The 25,356-nt window shown below is 43.8% G+C and overlaps 1 protein-coding gene across 4 annotated transcripts in view; it reads left to right on the forward strand.

Moving 5' to 3' along the window:
• The window catches only part of TMEM40 (transmembrane protein 40), a 34,149-nt gene extending 12,808 nt beyond the window's left edge, over nt 1-21,341 (forward strand). For 2 of the 4 annotated variants that reach the window (XM_082749078.1, XM_082749079.1), the window contains exons 2-11: nt 3,295-3,375; nt 4,029-4,169; nt 11,016-11,069; nt 14,249-14,284; nt 14,623-14,655; nt 15,016-15,063; nt 19,153-19,224; nt 19,306-19,380; nt 19,904-19,966; nt 20,719-21,341. In XM_082749078.1, the coding sequence (XP_082605204.1) occupies nt 3,303-3,375; nt 4,029-4,169; nt 11,016-11,069; nt 14,249-14,284; nt 14,623-14,655; nt 15,016-15,063; nt 19,153-19,224; nt 19,306-19,380; nt 19,904-19,966; nt 20,719-20,738 (615 nt within the window). In that variant the 5' untranslated portion in view covers nt 3,295-3,302 and the 3' untranslated portion in view covers nt 20,739-21,341. Of the gene's footprint in view, nt 1-3,294; nt 3,376-4,028; nt 4,170-11,015; nt 11,070-14,245; nt 14,285-14,622; nt 14,656-15,015; nt 15,064-19,152; nt 19,225-19,305; nt 19,381-19,903; nt 19,967-20,718 lie in introns of all 4 variants that reach the window. The other 2 variants (XM_082749076.1, XM_082749077.1) reach the window with 1 other exon arrangement.
• The last annotated feature ends 4,015 nt before the right edge of the window (nt 21,342-25,356 follow it).

The raw sequence follows: 25,356 nt of genomic DNA on the forward strand, positions 1-25,356 counted from the left end.
TCACAACTGGTTGGGGGATGCTACTGTCATCTAGTGGGAGGCTGGACATCTTACAATGCAAAGAATCCTCAGGCCCAAATGTAAGGAGTGTTGAGGTTGAGAACCCTAATCGAAACTAATCAGAGAGTAGTGAAGCTATCCCCTCTCCCAGTTGAGGACTTTGACTCAGAGCTGGGAGAAATAGGGGAGGCTTTAAGATTTTATTTATTTATTTGACAGGCAGAGATTACAAGTAAGCAGAGAGGGGGTGGGAAGCAGGCTTCCTGGGGATATGGGGATGCGGGGATGATGCGGGGATGCAGGCATGTGGGGCTCAATCCCAGGACCCTGAGATCATGACCTGAGTGGAAGGCAGAGACTTAACCCACTGAGCAACTCAGGTGCCCCCAGGGGAGGCTTTAAAATGAAGCCTGTGCAACTCAGCTATGCTGCTGTAACAAATAGACCAAATCACGGGGCTCAAATAAAAGAGAAGCTTATTTCCTGAGCACATAGCTGATCAGAAGCAGGTTCAGGTAGCCAGGCAGCTTTGTGCGTGAGGTCTGGCAAGACTTAGATTTCCTTTTGACTTCTTGCTTAGGAATTCCCTGGGGTATTGACTTGTTTTGCATGATTGAGGTAGTTCACAACCCCCATCCCCCCACCCCTGAGTCTGCGAGTCTGTGAGTCTGCCGCTCCAGCATACACAAAAGCAGGAAAGAGGAAGTAGAAGGCAAGCAGATATGTCCAGGGCTGACACTGGGCTGTATTGCCTGTGAAAGCAGATCACTGAATCATTAAATCTTTAGGAATTTTGGGAGCCGATTGTTAAACCCAACCATTATTTAATTATAAAAATGTACAATTAAATAAATTCTATTAAAAAACAAAGTTAATAAGTACTCAAAGGGTATCATTTCCTGATTTATTTTACTACCTTCTACTATTAACCTAGGCACTTGAGATTTTCATACCTGTTTTATCAGTATGGTGGAAACATTGTATGGTGTGTTCTATGGCAGCCCTTCCCAGCTTCACACTCCATGACCACAGGTAGTTTGAAATCAGCCATGGTGGGAGTGTTTACACCATAGGGATCAGTAAACTCTGCAAATCGGAGCTCAATGTTTTTTTGTGGACTGCCTGCATTTTAGAAAGTGATCAAGAAAACACTAATAATGCAGATTGAACCTAAAAACCACATTGCACCTATAGCCATTACATTGTGAGTAGCCTAAAAATCGAGAAAATATTCTTTCAGAATTTGAAAACTGATTCAATTCAGTGTTGATCATATCACTGTCAAACCATGACAAGAAATGTCTTAGTTGATTCACTTTTTTCTTATTCATTAATGTGAAAGAAAACAGCAGCTAACATTCACACTGGAAATATTCCTGTTCATCACTGATGTCGGCAAGTTTTTTGCTGAAACTTGTAGTATTCAAAAATATATCAAATTTTGTGACCCTGTTGTTGGTAAAAACTGATAGTGGGTTTTGCAAGAAATTCCAAAGCACTCTGAAGTTATAGGTGTGTTGAATTTGTAGTAAAGACTGCTATATATTTTATTATTTGTGAACTGTATGCTATATGTTTTTTACATCAACAAAATTTATAACCTGTGTGTGTGTGTGTGTGTGTGTGTGCACGCGGTGTGTGTGTGTGTGTGCACGCGGTGTGTGTGTGTGTGTGTGTGTGTACTTTTTTCTTCCTGGAGAGCCATTAAACATTCTGGGCACACCACGGCACATATCCCATCCACCCACATTCCATGAGCAGAAATGCAGTCAAATGGCCACACTTAGCTTCAGGGGATGCTAGCAGCCATAGTCTCTAGCTGGCTGGCCATGTGCCCAGCAAAAATAATGGCTTTGTAGGGGAGCCCCACTCCATGTGTTTTGCCCAGGGGAGAGCACTAGCTGACTGAAGTTAGACATTTGGATCTTCCAGAGTCACCATTATGGCCTTCTTGTGGCCTCACTGGAAGGCTGACCTCCAGAGTTGCCTCTAGCTTTCACTCAGAATTTCAGGAAAGTACAGAGTGTGGTGTCCTGAAGGGACAGCTTCCCAAACTTTGCTCGTCACTTCAAGTGCCTGCTTTCTGCAGTTAGGTTCACTGCTTGCATCCACAATCCTGACAGGCATGCTGGCAGGGACAGACTCCAGTTCTGTGCCCCCAGACCAGCCTTTTGGGGTGTATAAAACAGAATGTGGGTTCTGGAGTGCCTCTATAAAATAGGGATAATAAAACGTACTTGCAGCGTTATTTTAAGAATCAAATGAGACAATCTTTGGGGAAGTTTTGTTGTCTAGAAACTACAGTTCAAACGTGAGGAGCCATGAATCCCAATTCCTACCTGACTGGTTTGTGACAGCCTCAGATAAGCCCTTTGTAAAACCATGAAGGACTGCACTGAGACAAGATATGGGCATATTACATTTTTAAATACATAAGGAAAAGTTATTGGTGATTTTATATTTTAAAAATTTATTTTAGATTTTATTTATTTATTTGAGAGAGATTGAGAGAACCAGCGCCTGATGAGGGAAGGGACAGAGGGAGAGGGAGAGAGAGAATCTTAAGGTGACTCCACATTGAGTTTGGAGCCCACAGCAGGGTTCAATCCCATGACCCTGAGACCATGATCCAAGCCAAAATCAAGAGCCAGATGCTCAACAGACTGAGCCACCCGGGCATGCGTCCCTGTTGGTGATTTTATTATAACAAAAACAATAATGTTGAAAATTTGGACCACCACCCAGAGGTAACTACTATTTATATTTTGATATAGCTCCAGTAACTACCATCTCAGGCTCTTGTGTGCTTATTTGGATCCCTACCTATGTCCTTGGACTCCTCAACAAGATCATGTTGAAGAAAGTCCCAGATATCATATAATTTCATCATAAAAATTTCCATATCCTTACATTTAAGGACACTTCAAATCAATACAATCTCAATATAAATATGACCTAAAAAAATACTCTGGTGAAGGTTGTTGATAATGAGGAAAGGCTATGTGTGTTTGAGGCCAGGGAGCATGTTGGTTAGCTCTGTATATACGTTCCATTCAGTTGTGCTATGAACCTCAAACTGTTCTAAAAACTAAAAATAAATAAGTTATTAATATTATCAAAAGATGACAATTGTTCAAATTTCCCTAATTTTGTGTATTTTTTTAATAAGTTATTCACTTATACTTTTGAGGATTGGGTGTTTGTCTTTTTCTTCTTTATTTGCCAAACTCTTTATATGTTTAGGGGGTTAACTAAAGTGGTACTAATTAATTACTTATTATTTTATTCCTCCAGAGAAAATCATGGAGATGTCAGGACCTTCCTCCCAGACTCCAGATCATAGTCGAGTCCATGGAGAAACAGAAGATCTAGACTGTATGTTTGCCTTCTCTTACCCTCTGGGCAAAGCCACATGGGAGGTAGAGTCCAGCAGTGGGTGGAACAGAAGAAGACCTTACTTCCCTCATGTGACATAATGGCTCAAGTCACAGCTGAATCCTCTAGAGAAGTAATGTTTTACACACACACATGCTTGGTCAGTCTGTCCCCTAGAACTTTCTAGCTTTGGGGACCTTCATTTGCTCCCCAAATCTCAAGGGGGCTCTGGAGGCTTGGGCTGACACTAGGGAGGGCCCTGAGAAGGCAGGGAGGTTCCTGCACTACCCCAGAACTGGGGATGAAAAGGTTCACTTAGCCAGATCATACCTGCCCTGTAATTTACAGTGAATCCTAAGTTGGCAACTATTATACACAGTCTAGTGGCCTCTGGGCAGAATGGGACGCTTAGAAGGCCCTTTCTGGTTTCCATATTCAGAGAAATTTATGCTTTGGGCCTTCCTTGAGCCCCTGGGGTCTCTGAGAGCTCTGATATCCTGCACCTTCCATTGGCTCTGTTTGTTTGGGAGAGTGTCCCAGATAATCCAGTCATTCCTGGCCTCCAAGTCCAAGTAGATGCCTGGGGTGGTCTTGGTGGTCTCTGGGGTGGGAAAGACAAGAAACACTCATCCTTTTCTATGTGTGCCTCCCAGATGAAGAGATGGATTTCCACAAGCCAGACAGGGAAGCTGGACTATTTTCTCACGAACAATCTAAGAGAGACAAGTCTTCTACCTCCTCTTCCTCCTCCTCATCCTCCTCCTCTTCCTCCTCGTCATCCTCCTCTTCCTCAGGTATAGCAATATTAACATATATGTATACATATATTCACAGTATTATTCAAGAAAAGCATTTACATGGAAAAACAATGCCCTGTGACCTCCCACCTTGATACTTTAATTCTATTTTTCCATATCCCCTTCCAGACCATACCTAACAGTACACATAACTTGTACACAGTTAAAACTACCAGACAGGTAATTTTGTCCTCTGTTTAAAATGTTTGCTGGCACATCTCGGGTATTCTGACAGGTTATTCTATAATATGTTTGCAGCTAATTTTCATGCTTACATGCCTCGGGTCCTCATCTGGAATTTGGGAATGATAACAGAAGTTACTACCTCATAAGATTATTGTGAGGATTACATTTTGTACACATTTCAAGTCAGTACCTAGCACATTGTAAAAGCTCTAAAAAAAAAGAACTGTACAGATTATCCCCCAACCTTCTACCAGTTTATTATGCTCATAGGCATCTTTGCTCAAAGGCTTTTACTTTTTGAATTTTTGGCACAAATTGTGTCCTCAGCATCGATTCCCCACAAGTCCTTCAGTGGGTTAACAGGAAGTGAACATTTCCCATTGAGCCTTGATTATAAATTGCCACATTATTCTCCCATGAAAATGGAATATCCTTTCATTTCTGTTCTCTTAATTCAAAATGTTAGGCTGAATGGATAGCAGCAGCAATGTCATGGCTGGCATTCATTGAGCACTTACTATGGGCCAGGTACCGTGGCAAGCCATGTAATAACTCAGTTCATTATCAAAGAGACCCGTTGAGGAAGGTGCTATTATTATTATTTCCATTTTACAAGTGAGGAAACTGAGGCACGGGGAGGCTGATTGACCTGCTGTCAGAGGGCTCAGTAACCAACTCGGGATCCCTGGAGGTCTTTCTGGGACTGGAGAGACTAAGGGGTGGGCTCTGGTTTACTCCTCCATCAGAATGCCTGCACTAAGATATGCTTTACAGAGTGGGCTTGGGCCTGAGCTTTCATTTGGAAAAAGAATTCTCAGGCTAAATCCTGAAAAATGCTCGCAAATCCCTGGCCTCACATCCTCACGTTGCAAATGATGGAACTGAGGCTCAAGACCACAAAATCTATGCTTTTTCTCCAGATAGAGGAAAGTGAGTGATTGGTGGGTCCAGTGGGTTTATTTGTAGCCAGTCTCCTTGTGGGACTGGAAAGGAAGTCACTGCCCTTACTATTATTTTTTTAAAGACTTTATTTATTTATCTTTTTTTTTTTTTTTTTGAGAGAGGGACAGACAGAGAGCTTGAGCAGGGGGAGGGGCAGAGGGAGAGACAGAAGTAGACCCCCCTGCTGATCAGGGAGCCTAACATGGGGCTTGATCCCAGGATTCTGGGATCATGACTTGAGCCAAAGGCAGACACTTAACCCACTGAGCCACCCAGGTGCCCTGCCACTGTCCTTATTAAAAAGTACAACTGACCCAGGGCGCCTGGGTGGCTCAGTGGATTAAAGCTTCTGCCTTCAGCTCGGGTTATGATCTCAGGGTCCTGGGATCGAGCCCCGCATCAGGCTCTCTGCTCAGCGAGGAACCTGCTTCCTCCTCCCTCCCTCTCTCTCTCTGCCTGCATCTCTGCCTACTTGTGATCTCAGTCTGTCAAGTAAATAAATAAAATCTTAAAAAAAAAAAGTACAACTGACCCTTGAACAACATGGGGGCTAGGGACCCTGACTCCCTGGCAGTTGAAAATCTGTGTATAACTTTTGACTCCCTCCAGCCTTAACTACTAAAGCCTACTGTTGTCTGGAAGCTTCACCAAAAACATAAACAGTGATTGCTACATATTCTGTGTCTTGTGTGTATAATATGTGTATTATATCATGTATATTGTATTCTTACAATAACGTAAGCTAGAGAAAAGAAGTTATTGAGAAAAGGAAGAGAAAATATATTCGTAATACAGTGCACTGAAAAATCTGTGTGTAAGTGGACCTGTGCAGCTCAAACCTGTACTGTTCAAGAGCCAACCTGTTAGGGGTAGCCCTGGAAGAAGAGCTTCCAGGTGCAAGGGGGATCTTGCCTGTCCTTTTGTTTCTCCTTCTGGGTGGAAGGTGACATTTTGTCTTCCGATTGTGGTTGATCCTCAGGGATGCTGCTCCCCTACAGATGTCCCCCCCCAAGTATGGCTCTGAACCCCTTCCCTCAGGTCTCCACATTGTACATGGTACTAGTTAGCAAAGCAGAACGCTAAGAAAAAAGCAACAAGAAAATAAACAGAAGCACAGAGACATACTGATATCAGGATTCTGATCTCTGGTCCACAGTGGCTGGCCTGCTGCTAGAACTCAGACCCTGCCCATTCTTTGGGCTTGGATGGCTCCCAAGGCCCCGAGCCTGGCTGGATACCTCACTGCAGCGCCAGCCTTCCTCCACACACAGGACCCGAACTCATAGTCTAGCATCCAGTACTGCTCTGCCTACATTTCTTTTTGTTTTTACTGTATCCTGTTGGTTTTTAATTAAAACTTTTTATTGTGAGAGGTACCTGGGTGGCTCAATCAGTTGGGCGGCCAACTCTTGATTTCAGCTCAGGTCATGATCTGAGGGTCATGAGATTGTGCCCCACATCAGGCTCTGTGCTGAGCATGGAGCCTGCTTAAGATTTTTTCTCTCCCTCTCCCCCTGCTCACGTGTGTGTGCTCTCTCTCTCTAAACAAAACAAGACAACTTTTTATTGTGAAAGGTTACACATAGAAACACTGTGGAAAATGTGGAGCATATAAGGAAGTAGAAAGAATAAAAAAATCATCCTTTGCTCTGTCACCCAGAGATAACTACTAAACACATATTAGTGTGTTTCCTTACATTTATTCAATAAATATTTGTTGAGCACCAAATGCGCCAGGCTCTGGGATGGATACTAGGGGTACCAGCAACAAACTGTGACTCTTTCTGCCAGGGTTAATTTTTTAAGTAACTGAATTAGAAAGCACATAGAGTTGTCCTCATTTTATTTTATTTTTATTTTTTTTATTTTTTATTTTTTTTTTTTTAAGATTTTATTTATTTATTTAACAGAGAGAAATCACAAGTAGGCAGAGAGGCAGGCAGAGAGAGAGAGAGAGGAGGAAGCAGGCTTCCTGCTGAGCAGAGAGCCCGATGCGGGACTCGATCCCAGGACCCTGAGATCATGACCTGAGCCGAAGGCAGCGGCTTAACCACTGAGCCACCCAGGCGCCCTATTTTTATTTTTTTAAAGATTTTATTTATTTATTTGACAGACAGAGATCACAAGTAGGCAGAGAGGCAGGCAGAGATCGGGGGGAAACAGGCTCCCTGCTTAGCAGAGAGCCGGATGCGAGGCTCGATCCCAGGACCATGGGATCATGACCTGAGTGGAAGACAGAGGCTTTAACCACTGAGCCACCCAGGCGCCCCTTGTCCTCATTTTAGACAGCATATAATTTTATAATACCTTTTATAAAAAATACTTTTTCTAAATAAATCTTTTTGTTCATTTCTTTTAAAGATTTTATTTATTCATTTCACAGAGAGAGAAACAGCAAGAGAGGGAACATAAGCAGAGGGAGTGGGAGAGGGAGAAGCAGGCTTCCTACTAAGAAGGGAGCCCAGTACGGGACTTAATCCCAGGACACTGGGATCATGACCCGCGCCAAAGGCAGATGCTTAATGACTGAGGCATCCAGGAGCTCCCAAAAATACTCTTGATCTCAGCTCAGGTCTTGATCTCAGGGTCATGAGTTAAAGTCCCACACTGGGCTTCACACTTAAAAAAAATTATATATTATGAATATATCATAGAGAAAGCTAAAATAATGTTCATCTGCATGTGATCGAGGTTGTCCCTGGCAGATAGAATTTGGAGTAATTTTTGTTTTAATTTTCTGTCTTGTTTGATATTTTGCAAAATGCAATGAGAAAGCCCCCCCCCCCTTTTAAGATTCTATTTATTATTTGAGAGAGAGAGAGGGTGGTGCATGAGCAGGTTGAGTGTCAGGCAGGGGAAGAAGCAGACTCCCCACCGAGCAGGGAGCCCAACATGGCACTCGATTACAGGACACAGGGATCATGACCTGAGCCACTTAATCAATTGAGCCACCAGGCATTCGAAAAAGCATTTTTTTTTTTTACACTGATTTATAAAATACAGAAAAGAAGAAAATAGAAGCCAACCCAAATCCTATCCTCTGAGGTAAATACTACTGTTGTAATCTTGATGTACTTCCTGATACCTTTTTCTCTGTATCTAGCTGAGATCACATATGCACTGATTTTAAAGCACAGTTAATCTGGCTTCCTGGAAATTTGAAATTTATCGATTGAGCAGGAGCTCCCCAAGCACACTGAGGGATATCAGCACTGCTGGAGCCATCTTGGTCATCCTAAGGAAATGGGAGTCCTCTGGACCTGAAACCAGGAACTTCCTGCAATGCTGATAGTCCAAGAGTGCAAACAAGTCTATCATTCTTCAGGTCTCAATCAATCTCCTCCTCCAGGTACCCTCAGAACAGTGAGGACCGAGGCCTTGTCCTTCAGGAGCTCAAGATGGTTGGAGAGATGACCACCACCACCACTGGCCCTCAGGCCCACCGTGTCAAGCACAGACAGTTGATGCTATAGTAACCACAAACGAAGGATGGCCAAGATGAGCATGAGCTGGGGCAGTTGGAAAAGGCTTCCTACCCCTTAATCTTTAAGATAAAGGAGAAAAATGGGAAGGGCCTTCTAGGTGGGAGCAAACAGAGTCAGCATGGTGTGGGAACACACCCCTGTGCTTGTCCTAGGATACCTTGGATGATCTTCTCTTATCTTCATTAAAGCAGCAATGGAAATATTAAATGATTTGTCCAAGATCACACAGAAAGCTTGTGGCCGATCTCCTACCCCTCTTATCCCCCCAAGAGCTATCTTTCTTCCAAACCACACTCATATAAGCTAAATTCTGAGAACACCAGAACAAATGTATTTCAGGCTCATTTCAGACTGAGGTTCCCCTACAGCTTGTGTTTGTTCCCTGCAGAGAGCAGTGATGAGGACCAGCACCCAGGAGTGACTGGGAAACATCAGCAAAGCCAGGGAGCCAGACACCCCCCAGGGACAGCTCACCTGGTAGGCAGTAGGCCTTGCCCTTTCTCCTTTGCCTGCCCAGTTCACTACTGAGTTTCTCAGTGGGACTGAGCGTGCCTGCAGGAGGGTGTTCCTCTCAGCTTTGTTGATAGTAGGCAGCAGTAGCAAGCAGCCTAAGGTCCAACACTGGCAAAGGACACCCTGTCCTGCCTATAGCTCTGCTCTTCACATAGCTCTGAAGTAAACGAGAAAGACATCAAGTTGTATGATTTGTTTGATCTCATACACACTCTAAAAATTCACACATACATGGTGATAAATAATACTGGAAGGAAAAATAGCAAAATGGAAGTAGTGGTTATCTCTGGATGGTTAATCATAGGTGATTTTTATTTTTGCTCTTTTGACCTATCCTATAAATATTATATAGTGAGCATGTTCTCTTTTGACAACCAGAAGAAAATTTTTTGAAAAATAAAAATTTTAAGTAAATTTTGGCCAAAATGGATTGTGGGAAGGAAAGAGCCTAGACTAATGCCTAGGATGGAACCTGGCACACATGAGATACTTAATAAATGCTGCCCTTGAAGCTGGAGTTGCCGTCTGGGTTATTTTTCTTTTCTTTATTTAAAGATTTTATTTATTTATTTGAGAGAGAGAGCGAGAGAGAGCACAGAGGCAGAAGCAGAGGGAGTAGCAGGCTCCCTGAGGACAGGGAGCCCAATGCGGTACTCAATCCCAGGAGCCTGGGATCATGACCTGAGCTGAAGGCAGAGGCTTAAGCGACTGAGCCTCCCTCTGGGTTATTTTTCTGAAAATAAAAGCGATTGGGGATGCCTGGGTGGTGCAGTTGGTAAAGCATCTGATTCTTGGTCTTGGCTCAGGTCTTGATCTCGTAGTTTGAGAGACGGAGCCCCACCTCAGACTCCATGCTCAGTGGGGAGTCTGCTTGAAGATTCTCTCCCTCTTCCCTACCCCTGCACATTTGCTTGTGCACCCTCTCCTGCTCTCGTTCTTGCTCTCTCTCTCTCTCTCAAATAAATATTTTTAGAAAAAGGATTAGGATTGGGGCACCTGGGTGGCTCAGTGGGTTAAAGCCTCTGCCTTTGGCTCAGGTCATGATCTCAGGGTCCTGGGATTGAGTCCTGCATTGGACTCTCTGCACAGCAGGGAGCCTGCTTCCTCCTCTCTCTCTGCCTGCCTCTCTGCCTACTTGTGATCTTTGTCTGTCAAATAAATAAATAAAATCTTAAAAAAAAAAAAAAGAAAAGAAAAAGGATTAGGATTGCACGTTTGGGTGTCAGATCTGGGTTTGAACCCTGGAATTTCCACTTACTGGCTATGTTACTATGTTACCTTGAGAGAATAATTTAACTTTGTGAGCCTCAGTTTCCTTACTCATAAAATGGGTGAGGGAGAGGTACTAATACCTTCTTGATAAGATTTTTGTAAGGATCTATGAAATATTAAATATAAGTTATTTAGTTCCATATTATACCTAGTAAGTGCTCAATAAATGGCAATGCTTTTTACTGACTTTGAAGGAGGCCCACTCAAACCCTCAATTCTTTTTCAGGAAAATGACCACAGTCACCTCTGAGTGTGTGTGAGGAGGCGTAGACAGGGTAAAGGGGAAGTATTTGTAAAGCTGCCTTGTCTCTTGAAGACTGCCTGGCTCACCCCCAGCACAAACAAGGACTGTGTTACTTTTTAAGACTTCAGATGTGCGGGAGATGGAAGCTACCCTGGGGTGCAGTGATGGGAATGCTGACTAAAGACGGTTGTCTCCACTCAGGTGCTGAGCATGAGGAGCCTGACCTTTTGAAGGATGAGCTTCAGCTCTATGAAGGTAAGTCATTGTCCAGTGGCTTTGGCGAAAATGGAGTTACACAAAGGACATGAGTGCTTTGAGTTTTGTTGGACAGAAACAAGTTCATGAGGGTATTTCATGGCTGAAAAGTGCTAGGAAAATATAGGAGACATGGCAAGATGAATGGTTAGCATTAGCAGATGGAGATAGAGGCAAGCATTTTCTGCCATGGTGAGACTGTTCTGGATTCTCTTCTGAACTATAACCTTGACTTGTAGGGTGACTTAGTGCAGTCACTCAATCATTCTAGGCCTGAACTTCCCAGCCAGCAAAATGGAACATGATTAGCACCTACTGTCTTGGAATACTGGGCTGTTTTCAGGTGCACAGGAAAATTAAGACTCTCATCTCTAAAAAACTCATGTTATGGAATAATTCTCTCCAGACATCGTGATTATTACAGCAAGGAGATATAAACATTCTGGTACTTGCCTTGGAAGCACTTTGATGAAATGGGGACAATTTGTAGGAATGAACCAGTTTGCCAAAAAGACTAACAAATGTTAAGAAACCCAGTTAAGGGCGCCTGGGTGGCTCAGTGGGTTAAAGCCTCTGCTCAGGTCATGATCCCGGGGTCCTGGGATCCAGCCCCACATCGGGCTCTCTGCTCCGCAGGGAGCCTGCTTCCTCCTCTCTCTCTCTCTCTCTGCCTGCCTCTCTGCCTACTTGTGATCTCTGTCAAATAAATAAAAAAAAAAAAGAAAGAAAGAAAAGAAAACTCAGTTAATTTGTTTAATCCCTGGGGTACCTGGCTGGCTCAGTCAGGAAAGCATGTGACTCTTGATCTTGGGGTTGTGAGTTCAACCCCCACATTGGGTGTAGAGATTACTTTTAAAAAATCTTAATTTGGGGGGCACCTGCGTGGCTCAGTGGGTTAAGCCTCTGCCTTCAGTTCAGGTCATGATCTCAGGGTCCTGGGATCGAGCCCTACATCGGGCTCTCTGCTCAGCAGGGAGCCTACTTCCCCCTCCCTCTCTCTGCCTGCCTCTCTGCCTACTTGTGATCTCTGACTGCCAAATAATTAAAAAAAAAAAAATCTTAATTTTGTTTAATCCAACATTTCTATAATCTATGTAGTTTCCCAACACCTGATAATAACCCAAGAACCAACAAGAAACACAGACACATTCTAAGAAATGTAAATGAAATACATTAATTTCTGCATCAAGATATTACTCCTGGCTGCCTCTGGGTGGTGGCATTGTGAGTAATTTTTACACTGTTTTATTTGCTTAACTGAATTTCCTGATTTTCTTTCTTCCTTTTTTCTTTTTACACAAAAGCAAGTCTTACTTGGTTTAGAAAAAATGTTTTTAATTATTCAAGTAGTGTAAGAATGGTTTCACTGAGTGTAAAATGAGAGAGAGAAAAACTATTACATTTACATATATTTTTAAATGTTTTTGGGGACACCTGGGTGGCTTAATCAGTTAAGCATCTGACTCTTGATTTTGGCTCAAGTCATGATCTCAGGAGTCATGAGATTGACCCCCATACTGGGTTCTGTGCTCAGTGTGAAGTTTGCTTCGGATTCTCTCTCTCCCTCTGTTTCTCCCCTCCTCCCTCAAATAAACAAGTCTTTAAAAAAATGTTTTTGGGGTGCCTGGCTGGCTCAGTCAGGGGAGCATGAGACTCTTGATCTTAGGGTTGTGAATTCAAGCCCCACATTGGGTGTAAAGATTACTTTAAAATGAGATATTTTTTAAAAGGTTTTTTTTCTCATCATAAAAGTAATTCATATTTACTGTAGAGAACATAGATTTCACCACAAATGGAGGGGTATAGCTCAGGGGTAGAGCATTTGACTGCAGATTTCACCACAAACTTGTGAATCACCTTTCCCGCCCAAGACATTGGAGGTTACACTCTTGGAGTCTCATTTCATGCCTTTCTAGTAGGAATGTTCTCCTTACCTTCAGCACTGGCCACTCTTGGGTCACATGCTGATGATGCTTCTCATTTGCATATTAGCCATGCATAAAATCCAGCATGTTGATTTTCATGTGCCGAGTGTCCCCTTCTGGTGTCTGTATCCTGGAGCTGACCCAAACAATGGAAAATGTACTACTAGTGGTGGGGTGGGAGTGCTACATGGGGTCCTGCCTGCCCTTGAGGGGAGGGATCTGACAGCCTAGGAGAGAGGTCCCCAGGAACTAAAATAGGCACCAAGAATCAGGGTAAGTTGGTAGGCCACCCTAGACCAGATTAATGGGGAGGCTGCTGCTGCTTGGGACAAGTACATAGAGCTCACATCACCCTTAGCAGCACAGACGGGGAGCTCAACACTCAGGATGTGGGGCTGTGGTTACCAGTGTGCAGCCTGGCTTGGCTCCCATGAATTCAGGGCCTCGTGAGGCTGGGTCCACTTGCTGAGTGTCATCACCTGCATCTTGCATAGTCAAGAACAGGCACAGGTGGTAAACTGGTGCCCATGTGTGTGCAGGTGTGTTTTGTCTGGCTCATAGAGCATTTTTTATTATTATTATTGTTATTATTATTACTACATTTCTGGGGTTTTTTAAAAGATTTTATTTATTTATTTGACAGAGATCACAAGTAGGCTGAAAGGCAGGCAGAGGGAGAGAGAGAGGGAAGCAGGCTCCCTGCTGAGCAGAGAGCCCGATGTGGGGCTCAATCCCAGGACCCTGAGATCATGACCTGAGCCAAAGGCAGAGGCTTAACCCACTGAGCCACCCAGGCGCCCTATTATTACTACATTTCATCAACTCATACTTTTTCACATTTAGACATCTCTGAAATTAAGATGCATCTTAAAAATCACTGACAACTTACAATTAAAATTGGCAGTGGTTTTCCTTACATAGTAATGTGTATAATAATGTCATGTTTCATGAAGGATGACATCTTTGATTCTGTGGAATCCAAGAGTTTCCAGCCTTTTTTATAATCAAGAAGTGAATGTGAAAACCTGGATTTCTGGCTTCTTGTGGGAAATTGAATAACCTATAACACTAGCATGGCAGATGGGTGGGGGCTGCCCCTTTAGAAGCAATAAGCTTCTAGCTTGCTCCAGTCACCCACTTGGCCCACTCAGGTCACCTGCAAAGTCTCTGAGTGAGATCCGCCTTCCCCACAGTGTAACTTCTCCCCACCCAGAATGTAAGGGATATGTAATCACTGATTTTTCTTCCAAGTAGGTGCCCCTGGAGAGGTGGTGCCCTTTGGAGAATCGGGTGAGTGGCCTCTAGAGAATTGGGTGAGAGGGGGTGTCAGTGCTGATGATGGACAGGTTTGGGTACTTTCTTTCCCCTGGGAGAGCCAGCTACTGTTGGGTTCATGGGCTGACCTGGTTCATGGGCTCAGCCAGGCAGGGGTCCAGTGCAGATTAGAAAAGGGTTTCAGGCAAGAGGCAAAGGGATTACAGCCAGAAAGTGATAGATGGAAAGCTCCTTTGAGGGCTGCAGAAACTGACACGGCATTTTCAGAGGTCACCTATTTCCCCCACTGGGTTAGAGGCACTTGTTAAGTTCCCAACCTAGCCTGGCACTGATGTTGAGTTTCTCATTTCCAGGACTCCGAAGACGAGGCTCTGACCCAGCAAGTGGTAAATACACAAACTCTGAGAAGAAAGGAGGAAGGGTCTGGATTCCGGGGAACAGGACCAGACAGCCCGAGAGGGTGGGTCAGTCACAGCAGGGATGCTGTCACCAGCCAGAGGGTCACCTTGATTCTGGAAAGGGACCTCTAAGCTCAGGAGAAGGGAAACAGAATGCAGACTCAGGCCTGTGCAGAGAAGAGAGGGATGAGTGGGGGCCCACAGCTTTGCTCTGACTGGTCCTGGGGTGAGTGCCCTCCTACCCAGGAAGAAGAACCCAGGAGAGTCAGTCTCAGTGAAGCAGGGAAGAGAAAACCCCACGTGCCTCCCTCATCAGAGTTCAACACTCATCTCTCTCTTGTTCCTAAGGAGAAGTGGAGGCCTCTGAGTTAAGAAGACTGAATATAAAGAAAGATGGTAAGGAAATTCATGCCCCGAAGCTGCTTCTGCCTGTCTGGTCCCGATTTCTATGGGTAGAAAGTCGGCCAGTGGCAGACTTTCCAATGATCATAGCCCACCTCTGTTGTGTCCCCTGCTTGCAGACTCCTCAGCTTGCAATCCCCTCAGGAAGGTGGTATGATGACTCCCATTGTGCAGATATGGAAACTAAGGCTTAAGGATGGAGTGCAGACTTTCAGCTAGCAAGTAGCACAACCTGGGCTTGAACCCTGGTCCTGGGCTGTTTCTGCTATATGTGGAGTTCTAGGAATGATAAATGCCCCCTAGCCTTCTGGCCACGAGGGGGTGCTGGTGGGGGGGGATGAGGAAGCCATGAGGCTAGATTAGCCTTGACTCCAGAGAAGGAGCCATAAGAACTGGAAGGAACTCTTTCACTCTTAAGCCTGGGGTCTTTGGGGGCTTCAGGGAGGAGGGTAAGAAGGCGGCAGAAGCCCAGGGTGTGCGATTAAACAAATGGCAGTTGTCCTAGAAAATCTGGGGTTGTTGCAAAGCCCCACCTTCAGGGAGTGGGAGACTCCATGTGAGCCCCTAACTCTGTCTCTGTTCAGTAAATGAACCAGAGTTCTAGATCTTCCCTGGGCTATGAAATGTGCCTCATTGGACTAAAACCAGGACTCTTAAAGTGCAGAACATGACATTATATCCTAAAGCAAGAAGGTGATTCCCCTTTCTGCTCTCCTTCCTAGAGCATGATCTCAGTTTGATACCCCTGTGCCTTTAATGCCAACCTGACCCTTGCTCATTGTCCTTTGGACACAGACAGCAGAGCCTCGACTAATCTCAGCCCCTCCACTGAGTCGAGGGCCCTGGGTCATCTCCCCAGGGACTAGCCCAGCACCTGACTAAGTGCAGGAGGGCCTCATTCACAGAGAACACTTGAACAACTGCTCAAGGCACAGAACCCACTTTCAGCACCTCTCCTTGGAGAACCCTCCAAGCCTACAATTCCACTTCTAGGCATGGGGTCCACAGAAATATGTGCACAGAGATTCATGTGTAGTGGTATTTGGTGCAGCATCAGTAACAGCGAAAAATCAGACACTTCTAGGTTCATCATTGGGGGACCAGACAAATAAATTAGGTTAAGTTTATACCACGGAACACTATGCAGCCTTCCAAAAGAATAGTGCTGATCTACATATGTTCTGAGATGGAAATATGGCCCTGATCTATCTATGAGAGGAATAAAATAAATGATGGAGCTGCAGGTGTACAAACTGGTCCTGCTTTTTAAAAAAAATTCAAGTATAATTAACATACAGTGATACATTAGTTTCACGTGTACAATATAATGGTTAAGTAATTCTATATATTACTCTGCTCATCATGATAAGTATACTCTTAATCCCCTTCACCTGTTTCACCCCTTCCCCCCACCCACCTCTCCTCTGGTGACCATCAGTGTGTTAAGAATCTGGTTCTTTTGTTTGTCTCCCTTTTTTCTTTGTTTTGTCTCTTAAATTTCACGTATTGAGTGAATCATATGATGTTTGTCTTTCTCTGATTGACTTGGTACACATAACATTATACTTCATCCATGTTGTTACAAATGGCAAGATCTCATTCTTTTTATGGCTGGGTAATATTCCATAACATACACATACCATATTTTTCTTATCCATTCATCCTTTGATGGACATTTTGAGTTGCTTCCATAATTTGGCTGTTATAAAGTTACAATAGACATAGGGGTACATATATCTTTTCGAATTAGTGTTTTTTTTTTTTATTTGAGTAAACACCCAGTAGTGGAATTACTGGATTGTATAATAATTCTATTTTTAATTTTTTAAGGAACCCCCATAATTGGTTTTCCACAGTGGTTACACCAATTTTCATTCCCGACAACAGTACATGAGGGTTCCTTTTTCTCTACACCCTGCACATAGTTGTTATTTCTTTTCTTTTTTATTTAAGCCATTCTGACAGGTGTGAGGGAATATCTCATTGTGGGTTTTTTTTTTTTTTTTTTAAAGATTTTTATTTATTTGACAGAGAGAAATCACAAGTAGACAGAGAGGCAGCCAGAGAGAGAGAGAGGGAAGCAAGCTCCCTGCCGAGCAGAGAGCTCGATGCGGGACCCGATCCCAGGACCCTGAGATCATGACCTGAGCCGAAGGCAGCGGCTTAATCCACTGAGCCACCCAGGCGCCCTCATTGTGGTTTTCATTTTCATTTCCCTAATGATGAGTGATGCTCATCATCTTTTTATGTGTCTCTCAGCCATCTGGATGTCTTTTTTGGAAAAATGTCTGTTCATGTCTTCTGTGCATTTTTAATTGGATTATTAGTATTATTATTAATATTGGTGTGCGGTTATATAAGCTTTTTATATACTTTGGATATTATCCCTTATCAGATGTATCATTTGCAAAAGTCTCCTCCCATTCACTAGGTTTCCTTTTGTTTTGTTGATGGTTTCCTTTGCTGTGCAGCTTTTTATTTTGGTACAGTCCCATTTGTTTAATTTTGCTTTTGTTTCCCTGACATCAGGAGACATATCTAGAAAGAACTTGCTATGGCTGACGTCAAAGAAATTACTGTCTATATTTTCTTCTAGGAGTTTTATGGTTTCCTGTCTCTCATTTAGGTCTTCCTTCTATTTTGAATTTATTTTGTGTATGATGTAAGACAGTGGTCCAGTTTCATTCTTTTGCATGTTCCTGTCCAGTTTTCCCAATACCTTTTATTGAAGAGGCTGTTTTTTTTTTTTTCCATTGGATAGTCTTGCCTCCTTTGTTGATGATTAATTGACCATAAAAGCATGGCTTTATTTCTGAACTATCTATTTTGTTCTGTCTATCTATCTGGATATCTATTTATTTATGATTTTATTTATTTATTTGACAGAGAGAGACACAGCAAGAGAGGGAACAAAAGCAGGGGGAGTGGGAGAGGGAGAAGCAGGCTTCCCACCGAGCAGGGAGCCTGACATGGGATTCCATCCTAGGACCCTGGGGTCATGACTTGAGCTGAAGGCAGATGCTTAATGACTGAGCCACCCAGGCGCCCTTACTTTGTTCTATTTATCTGTGTGTCTATTTTCATACTAATGTCATACTGTTTTGATTACTACAGCTTTGTAGTGTATCTTTAAATCTGGGACTGTGACGCCTCCCTGCTTTTGGTTTTTGTTTTTTTTTTCTAAGATTTTATTTATTTATTTGACAGTGAGAGATCACAAGTAGGCAGAGAGACAGGCAGGGTGGGGGGAAAGCAGGCTCCCTGCTGAGCAGAGAGCCCCGTGCGGGGGCTCCATCCCAGGATCTTGAGATCATGACCTTAGCCTAAGGCAGCGGCTTAATCCTCTGAGCCACCGAGGCACCTAGGCGCCCCTGCTTTTGGTTTTTTTGAATGTGCGTATATATGCCTGGAAGCTGTCTTTAAGGAGGGGGATTAGAGAGGGAAAATGGGGGATTGTGAAACTTTTAGGCTTGACACATTTGCATTTTATTTTATTTTATTTATTTATTTTTTTGTTTATTTGACAGACAGAGATTACAAGTAGACAGAGAGGCAGGCAGAGAGAGGGAGAGGGAAGCAGGCTCCCTGCTGAGCAAAGAACCCGATGCGGAACTCGATCCCAGGACCCTGGGATCATGACCTGAGCCGAAGGCAGCAGCTTAACCCACTGAGCCACCCAGGTGCCCCGACATATTTGCATTTTATACAATTGCCTTTAATATTCATTTGACAAACAAAGTATTGGGCAGCTCTGCATGCCTGGCAGTACTTTAGTCTCTGAGCAAAATTCCTACCTACCATTCTACTGAGAGGAACAGAAAATAAATCTGTTTCATTTTTTTTGTTTGTTTGTTTTTTGAGAATAAGTGTGGAAATAAATATATAACAAGTTGAGTGGTGTCAGTGTCAGAAAAATAATAAAAAGAGATAAAGCCTGGAAAGGAGTGGGGCTGGGGTGATTTTTTAGTTGGGTTCTGAATAAAGTTACATTGGAGCAGAGACAGCACTACTTTTAGTAACAAAAAGAAGAAAAAAGAGAGAGAGAAAGAGGCAAATAGTAATTTCCCACCTCTGCCTTTACAGATGAGTTTTTCCATTTTGTCCTGCTCTGCTTTGCCATTGGGACCTTGCTGGTGTGTTATCACTATTATGCAGGTGAGGACCATGGAAACAGGTGGGGGGATAGGAGGGTCCAGACTTGCAGGCTGATGCTTCTCTCCCTTGCTGCTCTTCCAGACTGGTTCATGTCCCTTGGAGTCGGCCTACTTACCTTCGCCTCCCTGGAGACTGTCGGCATCTATTTTGGGCTGGGTAAGCTCCCCCCATAGGCGCGCGCGCACACCCGCCCACACACACACAGACTCTTTAGGGGTGGTGACTGGACGCCCACAGATGCCCACCAAGGGTCAGAAAGGCACCACATAAACATTTTTTAAAGATTTCCTTATGCTTATGTTTTCTTCCTGACCACTTTCAAGGTCACGGTGAGGTCATTGGCAAACCCCCACGGAAAAAATGGGCAGCTCCACAAAAATGCAACAAAAACAGTTTAAAGTGGCAAACAAACAGAATTAGCCAGAGATGGAAAACAGGGCAGTTCAGGAGCGGGGTACTGAATTCACTGAGTTTCCTGGCACTGTTATTGCTATTGGAGGTCATTGTTTTTAATAATAATAACTCCAGTACTATTATCTAAGCTCAACCTGCTGCCTGAAATTCCACTGCTAATCCCTGTGTGTGTGGTTTAAGCTTTTGTCTGCGGGTGGGTGGGGGGTGAGCCTGAGTCCCTTGTTGGGGCACAAAGGTCAAACTCCTTTTCTTTGTTTGTGAGCAGTTTACCGGATCCACAGTGTTCTGCACGGCTTCATCCCGCTCTTTCAGAAGCTTAGGCTGATGGGTAATGTTCCCACCCTTCTTACATTCACCCTCTTTCTCCCTATCAGGGTCTCTGGTTGCAAACGAGGCTTAGCCTATAGGAAAGAGCACAGGGTCTGGAGTCAGGGGCCTGGGTTCAAGGGCTGCTCTTGCTGATTCACCAGCTCTGGGGCCCAGGATCATCTTTCAGCCTCCGTTTCCTCCACTGGATGATGGGTGTAGTAATACCCACTGCACAATGGTGTTGTGCAAAAGCATGTGAAAAACAGAGGTGAAAGTTTTCAAGTGTAGAACACAGTAGAAAAGTGAAGGGAATCTTGGTGTTCCTCATTCTCTCATAGACCTTTGCATTTACCCAAACACCATTTTTGCCAGGATTTTATTTGCCTACTAAGTGTGCTGCAGTTATGTTGCAAAGGACTGATGAGGGAACTGAGACCCAGAGAGGTGGAGTGATTTGCCAAGGGTCACACAGCTAGTGTGGTTGGGCTAGGCTAAAGGAGCTCCTCTTTCTTTCTGACAGCAGCTCTGTGCCTACCATGATGTAGGAGGCCAGGGGGCTATGTGGCTCTATGCTGAGGCTGTCTCCTATAACCTATTTAATTTATGAAAGGGAAATTAATTGCAGTGGCTGCAGGTGATGGAGAGCCATGGCTTCTAGGGTGACCACATTATTCCAGCTGTGAGAAGTATCTGGGCAACTGAGGGGAATAGTATAGATGAGACCTTGCTGCCTTCAGAATCCCATGCCATCCTGTGGGCTTTGCTTTCCAGGATTCAGGAAGACCGACTGAGGCCAGTGCTGGGCCAGCAGCCACGCTGGGCCCCAGTATGACCATACTGCATCTCCTGAGTGCACAAGGGCAGAGCGCCGTCCTGGGAGACACACAGGCGGGCCAGTCTAGAGCAATAAAGAGAGCGCTTTTCCTTCCATGTAGTCTGAACGCTGACACCAGCCTGGACCCAGGCATTATTTGGGCGGTACTGGCATTCAATCCAGCTGCCAGGTTGGAAGGCAGAGGAAAGGTACCACACCTATGCCCTTCGTGGTTCCTGGATCAGCAGGAGAATTCTAGGATGCTACTTTCTCAGAAGACAGTAGGAGACCCCTGGGCCCTACAAGCTATAATCCGTGTGAGCCTCTTATTCCTCTCAAATTGCCAGGCCATCCAGGTGGCCTCTAAGCCTTACAGAGTCATCCAAGGAAAGAGAACCTACTGCCCTGAGGCAGGGAGCCATCATGCCATGCCCCTAGGGTAAGCCTGATACAGGGAGCTGCTGGGGACTAAAGCCACAGCATCAAGGCATCTTCTCTAGCCCCATTGCCTAGTGCCGGCCCTGCTGCTTTGGATTCCAACAAGATTCAAATAAACGTTTTCTTCCCTGGACTAAAAAAAGAGTCAGCTAAATGTTCCTTCAGGTTTCTTAAGTATGAGAACACATTTGGAGTCTCCTCTGACCCCATCTAGTCAGGGAAGGCAACTTGTCTATTGGATAAAGTATAAAAGAGAATAAATGTACAGCCCCTCACTTTAGAGCCAAGACTCCAATTGCACAAGTTCAGAAAGAGGGTTTTGCAAACATTCCTATGAAAAGATCTGGGGCTGTTAGGTACTCTAAGCCCAACAAATACCAAAGGAATGAAACAGAAGCACACATACACAAAAATTCACTACAAACTTGGATTGCATAAATGGAGGTACAGAGTCTAGATTGAAGGAGGTGATACTAGTTCTTTATACAGCTAGTCCACACCAATAGCATGTATTCAGTTGTAGATTCACATCTCAAGAGCAATAGTGACAAACTAGAGAACATACAGAAGAGACCAGAGTGGGACTATAAAGAATGACTGAAGAGATAAGAACTCTTCAGTTTACAGAAGAGAAAAGTGGAGCCTTCCCTGAGCTCACAGACTCTTAGATGATACTTTCTCAAGCATTTATGATGGTTCAAGTACAGTCACATGTTATCTGATTTAATTCTCACAGCACCCTTGACATGTCAATCAGCCTAATTTTGCAGAAGGAGAAAGAGACTCAAGGAACTTGAGTAACTTGCTCAAGTTCCCACAGTAAGCAAGTGACAGAGCCGCCATTTGAACCCAAGCTTATGTTCTCCTTATGCCAAGCTGCCTTATAGAGCTTGGCCAACCTAGGCCCCCACTCCAGGGAGAGCAGCCCCAAGGCAGCTGCAGTTTTCCCCTGTGTTTCCCAGACCTTGGGATTTCTGAGTTAGAGAGTTTTTTGGTTTTTTTTTTGTTGTTGTTCTTTTTTAAATGAGGGGAGTGGTGTCTGGCTGGCTTAATTGATGGAACATTTAGCTCTGGATCTTGGGATTGTAAGTTCAAGTCCCGTGTTGGGTGTAGATATTACTTAAAAATAAAATATTTAAAAATAAATTCAATAGCCTGGGTGGTTCAGTTGGTTAAGCAGCCAGCTCTTATTTTGGCTCAGGATCCTGAGATCAAGACCTGCATCTGGCTCAATGATGGACGTAGAGCCTGCTTAAGATTCTCTCTCTCCCTCGGCCCCTCCCCAGCCTCCACTTGCAGGTGTTCATGTGCACTCTCAAGTGAATAAATAAATAGTCAAAGGAGGGCTACCAACTCTTTCTCTTGCTGATTGAAGACAATAACAACATCAGCATCATTTTATAAAAGAAAGAATAGTTTCACATCAAAAAAGCAGGGAAGGGGAACCTGGGTGGCTCAGTCAGCTAAGCGTCTGCCTTTGCTCAGGCATGATCCTGGGGTCCTGGGATCAAGCCTCATGTCATGCTCCCTGATCAGCAGAGAGTCCTCTTCTTCCTCTGTCCCGCACCCTCTCGTGCTCTCTCTCTCAGAGAGAGATCTTTAATTAAGATATAATTAAAATCTTAAAAAAAAAAGGAGACAGGGAAGTTATCATTGGAAACAAAAGAGGGTTTTAAATGAATAAATGAAGCTTTATGAAAACTTTACTGTGTGTCCTTTTTCCTCGAATCACTGTGGTCTGGTGAAAAAGTCATCTCTCAGAAACCACAAAACCAGAGAATTTCCAAGGACTGTTAAATTTTCATTTTTCTACTCTCATTCTAAGACACCTCTCTCAATGAAGCTTAAGGAATTATTTCAGAAGAACAGTGACCTCTGAGTAGGGAATGTTCTCAGTAAGCACGATCGATCGTGCTGTCTCAGCATTCAGCTCTGATCCCGGCCCTGATGTAGATGCCTGTGGCACTCCTCTTCCTCAAAATTGTTTTGTTGTCCTGGGTCCCTTGCATTTCCACATGAATTTTAGAAGCAGCTTATCAACTTCACAAAGAAACCAGTAGGAATTGTGATAGGATTGCACTGCATCTGTAGATAAATTTGAAGGGTATGGTGCTGCTGCTTCTTCTTTTTTTTTTTTAACTGATTTATTACCTTTTTGATATTTACATTAGAAAAAAAAAATTTTGCCCCAAATCCCAGCACCCAGAATCAACCACAGTTAATGTTTGGGTGCGTTTCCTGTGAGTCTTTAGTGCATGAGTTATTTATTTTTTATTTTGGGCCCTTTTCTCTTGCACATAGGATAAGGATTTTTCCATTACATAATAAGGATATTTCCATAAGCATCATCTCCACCCACTGTGCATTTCATGCTTTGCATAATAATCCTTCCAGATCTAGGTAATCATATCAATGGTTAACATCTGTTCAGCCCTTCTTATGTGCTGACTGTGGAGCCAGGCACTTGGTGAACACCATATCTTCACTGAAACCCATGTGAGTGAGGTAGCATCTGTCATGATCTCCATTTTAAAGATGAGAAAATGAAGACACAAATCTAGGTCAGATATTTACCAAACAGTTATAGAATATAGATTTTTATGATAGAAAAAGGAACCTACTGACTCAGGGACAGTGTGGTTAGCCTCATTTTGTGAGAATGCTGTGTCCTTGTGACTGGCTCTGCTACAGCCTGGCAGGGATTTTGGCCAAGTCCTTCTCTGTTCCGAACTCAGTGTCTCCTTCTGTATAGTGGGGATCAGAGCAGCACCACTTCACAATGGTGGCAAGGACTACTTGGGATTAGTGCATAAAGTATTTTTTTATTTTTTATTTTTTTAAAGATCTTTATTTATTTATTTGACAAGACAGAGATCACAAGTAGGCAGAGAGAGAGGAGGAAGCAGGCTCCCTGCTGAGCAGAGAGCCCGATATGGGGCTTGATCCCAGGACCCTGGGATCATGACCCGAGCTGAAGGCAGAGGCTTTAACCCACTGAGCCACCCAGGTGCCCCTACAGTCTTTATTTTTAAAGAATCATCCATACAGATTATTATTAGATGCCTAGCTTTATGTCTCATATATTATAATAATTGGTTTTATTAAAACCCTATTATTTGAGAATTTTCTTTCAGGTTTATATTTTCTTATTTGAAAGCAATCCTTTTTGTGGGTTTTTGGTTTTTTTTTGGTGTCTGCTTTTATTATTTGAGTATAGTTGATGTATAAAGTCTTATACATGGTCTCTGGCACACAGTAAGTTGCTCAATAAGGAGCATCTCCTTGGAAGGTACTTGATCAGAGCAGGGGCACACATCTGATCTCAGGCAGGCCAAGTTAGCTTGAGGTAGAAAAACAAGAAGTCAGGGAGAGGTGACCAGGCAAGATGATACCTGATTTGGGGGGTCAGCCGCTGTCCAGCATCACCAGGCAGGAATAGCAGCCAAGTGCTACAGGCCAGAGCCAGCCAGAAAAATGGAACCATACCAGGTGTTTCAACAGACAGATCAAATATAGGGGATATGTTAAACACATACATAAGGAATGATAAGGCAAAAGGGGTCACTGAGGTATCACAGAGCCTACCTAGGGCTGGGGAAGAAAGGAAAGAAGTTTGAGTTCTTACAACCAAGAAGCTCTGGACAGGGCCCCACAGAGCTGCATCCCAGCCCTGTGAGGAGGGGGCACTGCTTTGGTTGGACTGGTGTCTCTCCAGGGAACCCAGTGAGGCTGGCTCAGGATCAGTGATATCAGAACTCCATCCAATCTCTCAACAGAAGCGGAATTTTTTTAAATTTTTATTTGATTTGATTTTTTTCAGTGTTCCAAAATTCATTCTTTATTAACCACACCCAGTGCTCCGTGCAATATGTGGCCTCCATAATACCCACCACCAGGTTCACCAACCCCCACCCTTCTCCCCTCCAAAACCCTCAGTTTGTTTCTCAGAGTCCACAATCTATCATGGTTTGTCTCCCCCTCCAATTTCCCCCAACTCCCTTCTCCTCTCCATCTTCCCATGTCCTCCGTGTTATTCCTTATGCTCCAAAAGTAAGGGAAACCACATGATAATTGACTCCCTCTGCTTGATTTATTTCACTTAACATAATCTCTTCCAGTCCCGTCCATGTTGATACAAAAGTTGGGTACTCATCCTT

The sequence above is a fragment of the Mustela nivalis genome, assembly GCF_964662115.1.
Source record: "Mustela nivalis genome assembly, chromosome: 1".
Lineage (NCBI taxonomy): Eukaryota > Metazoa > Chordata > Mammalia > Carnivora > Mustelidae > Mustela > Mustela nivalis.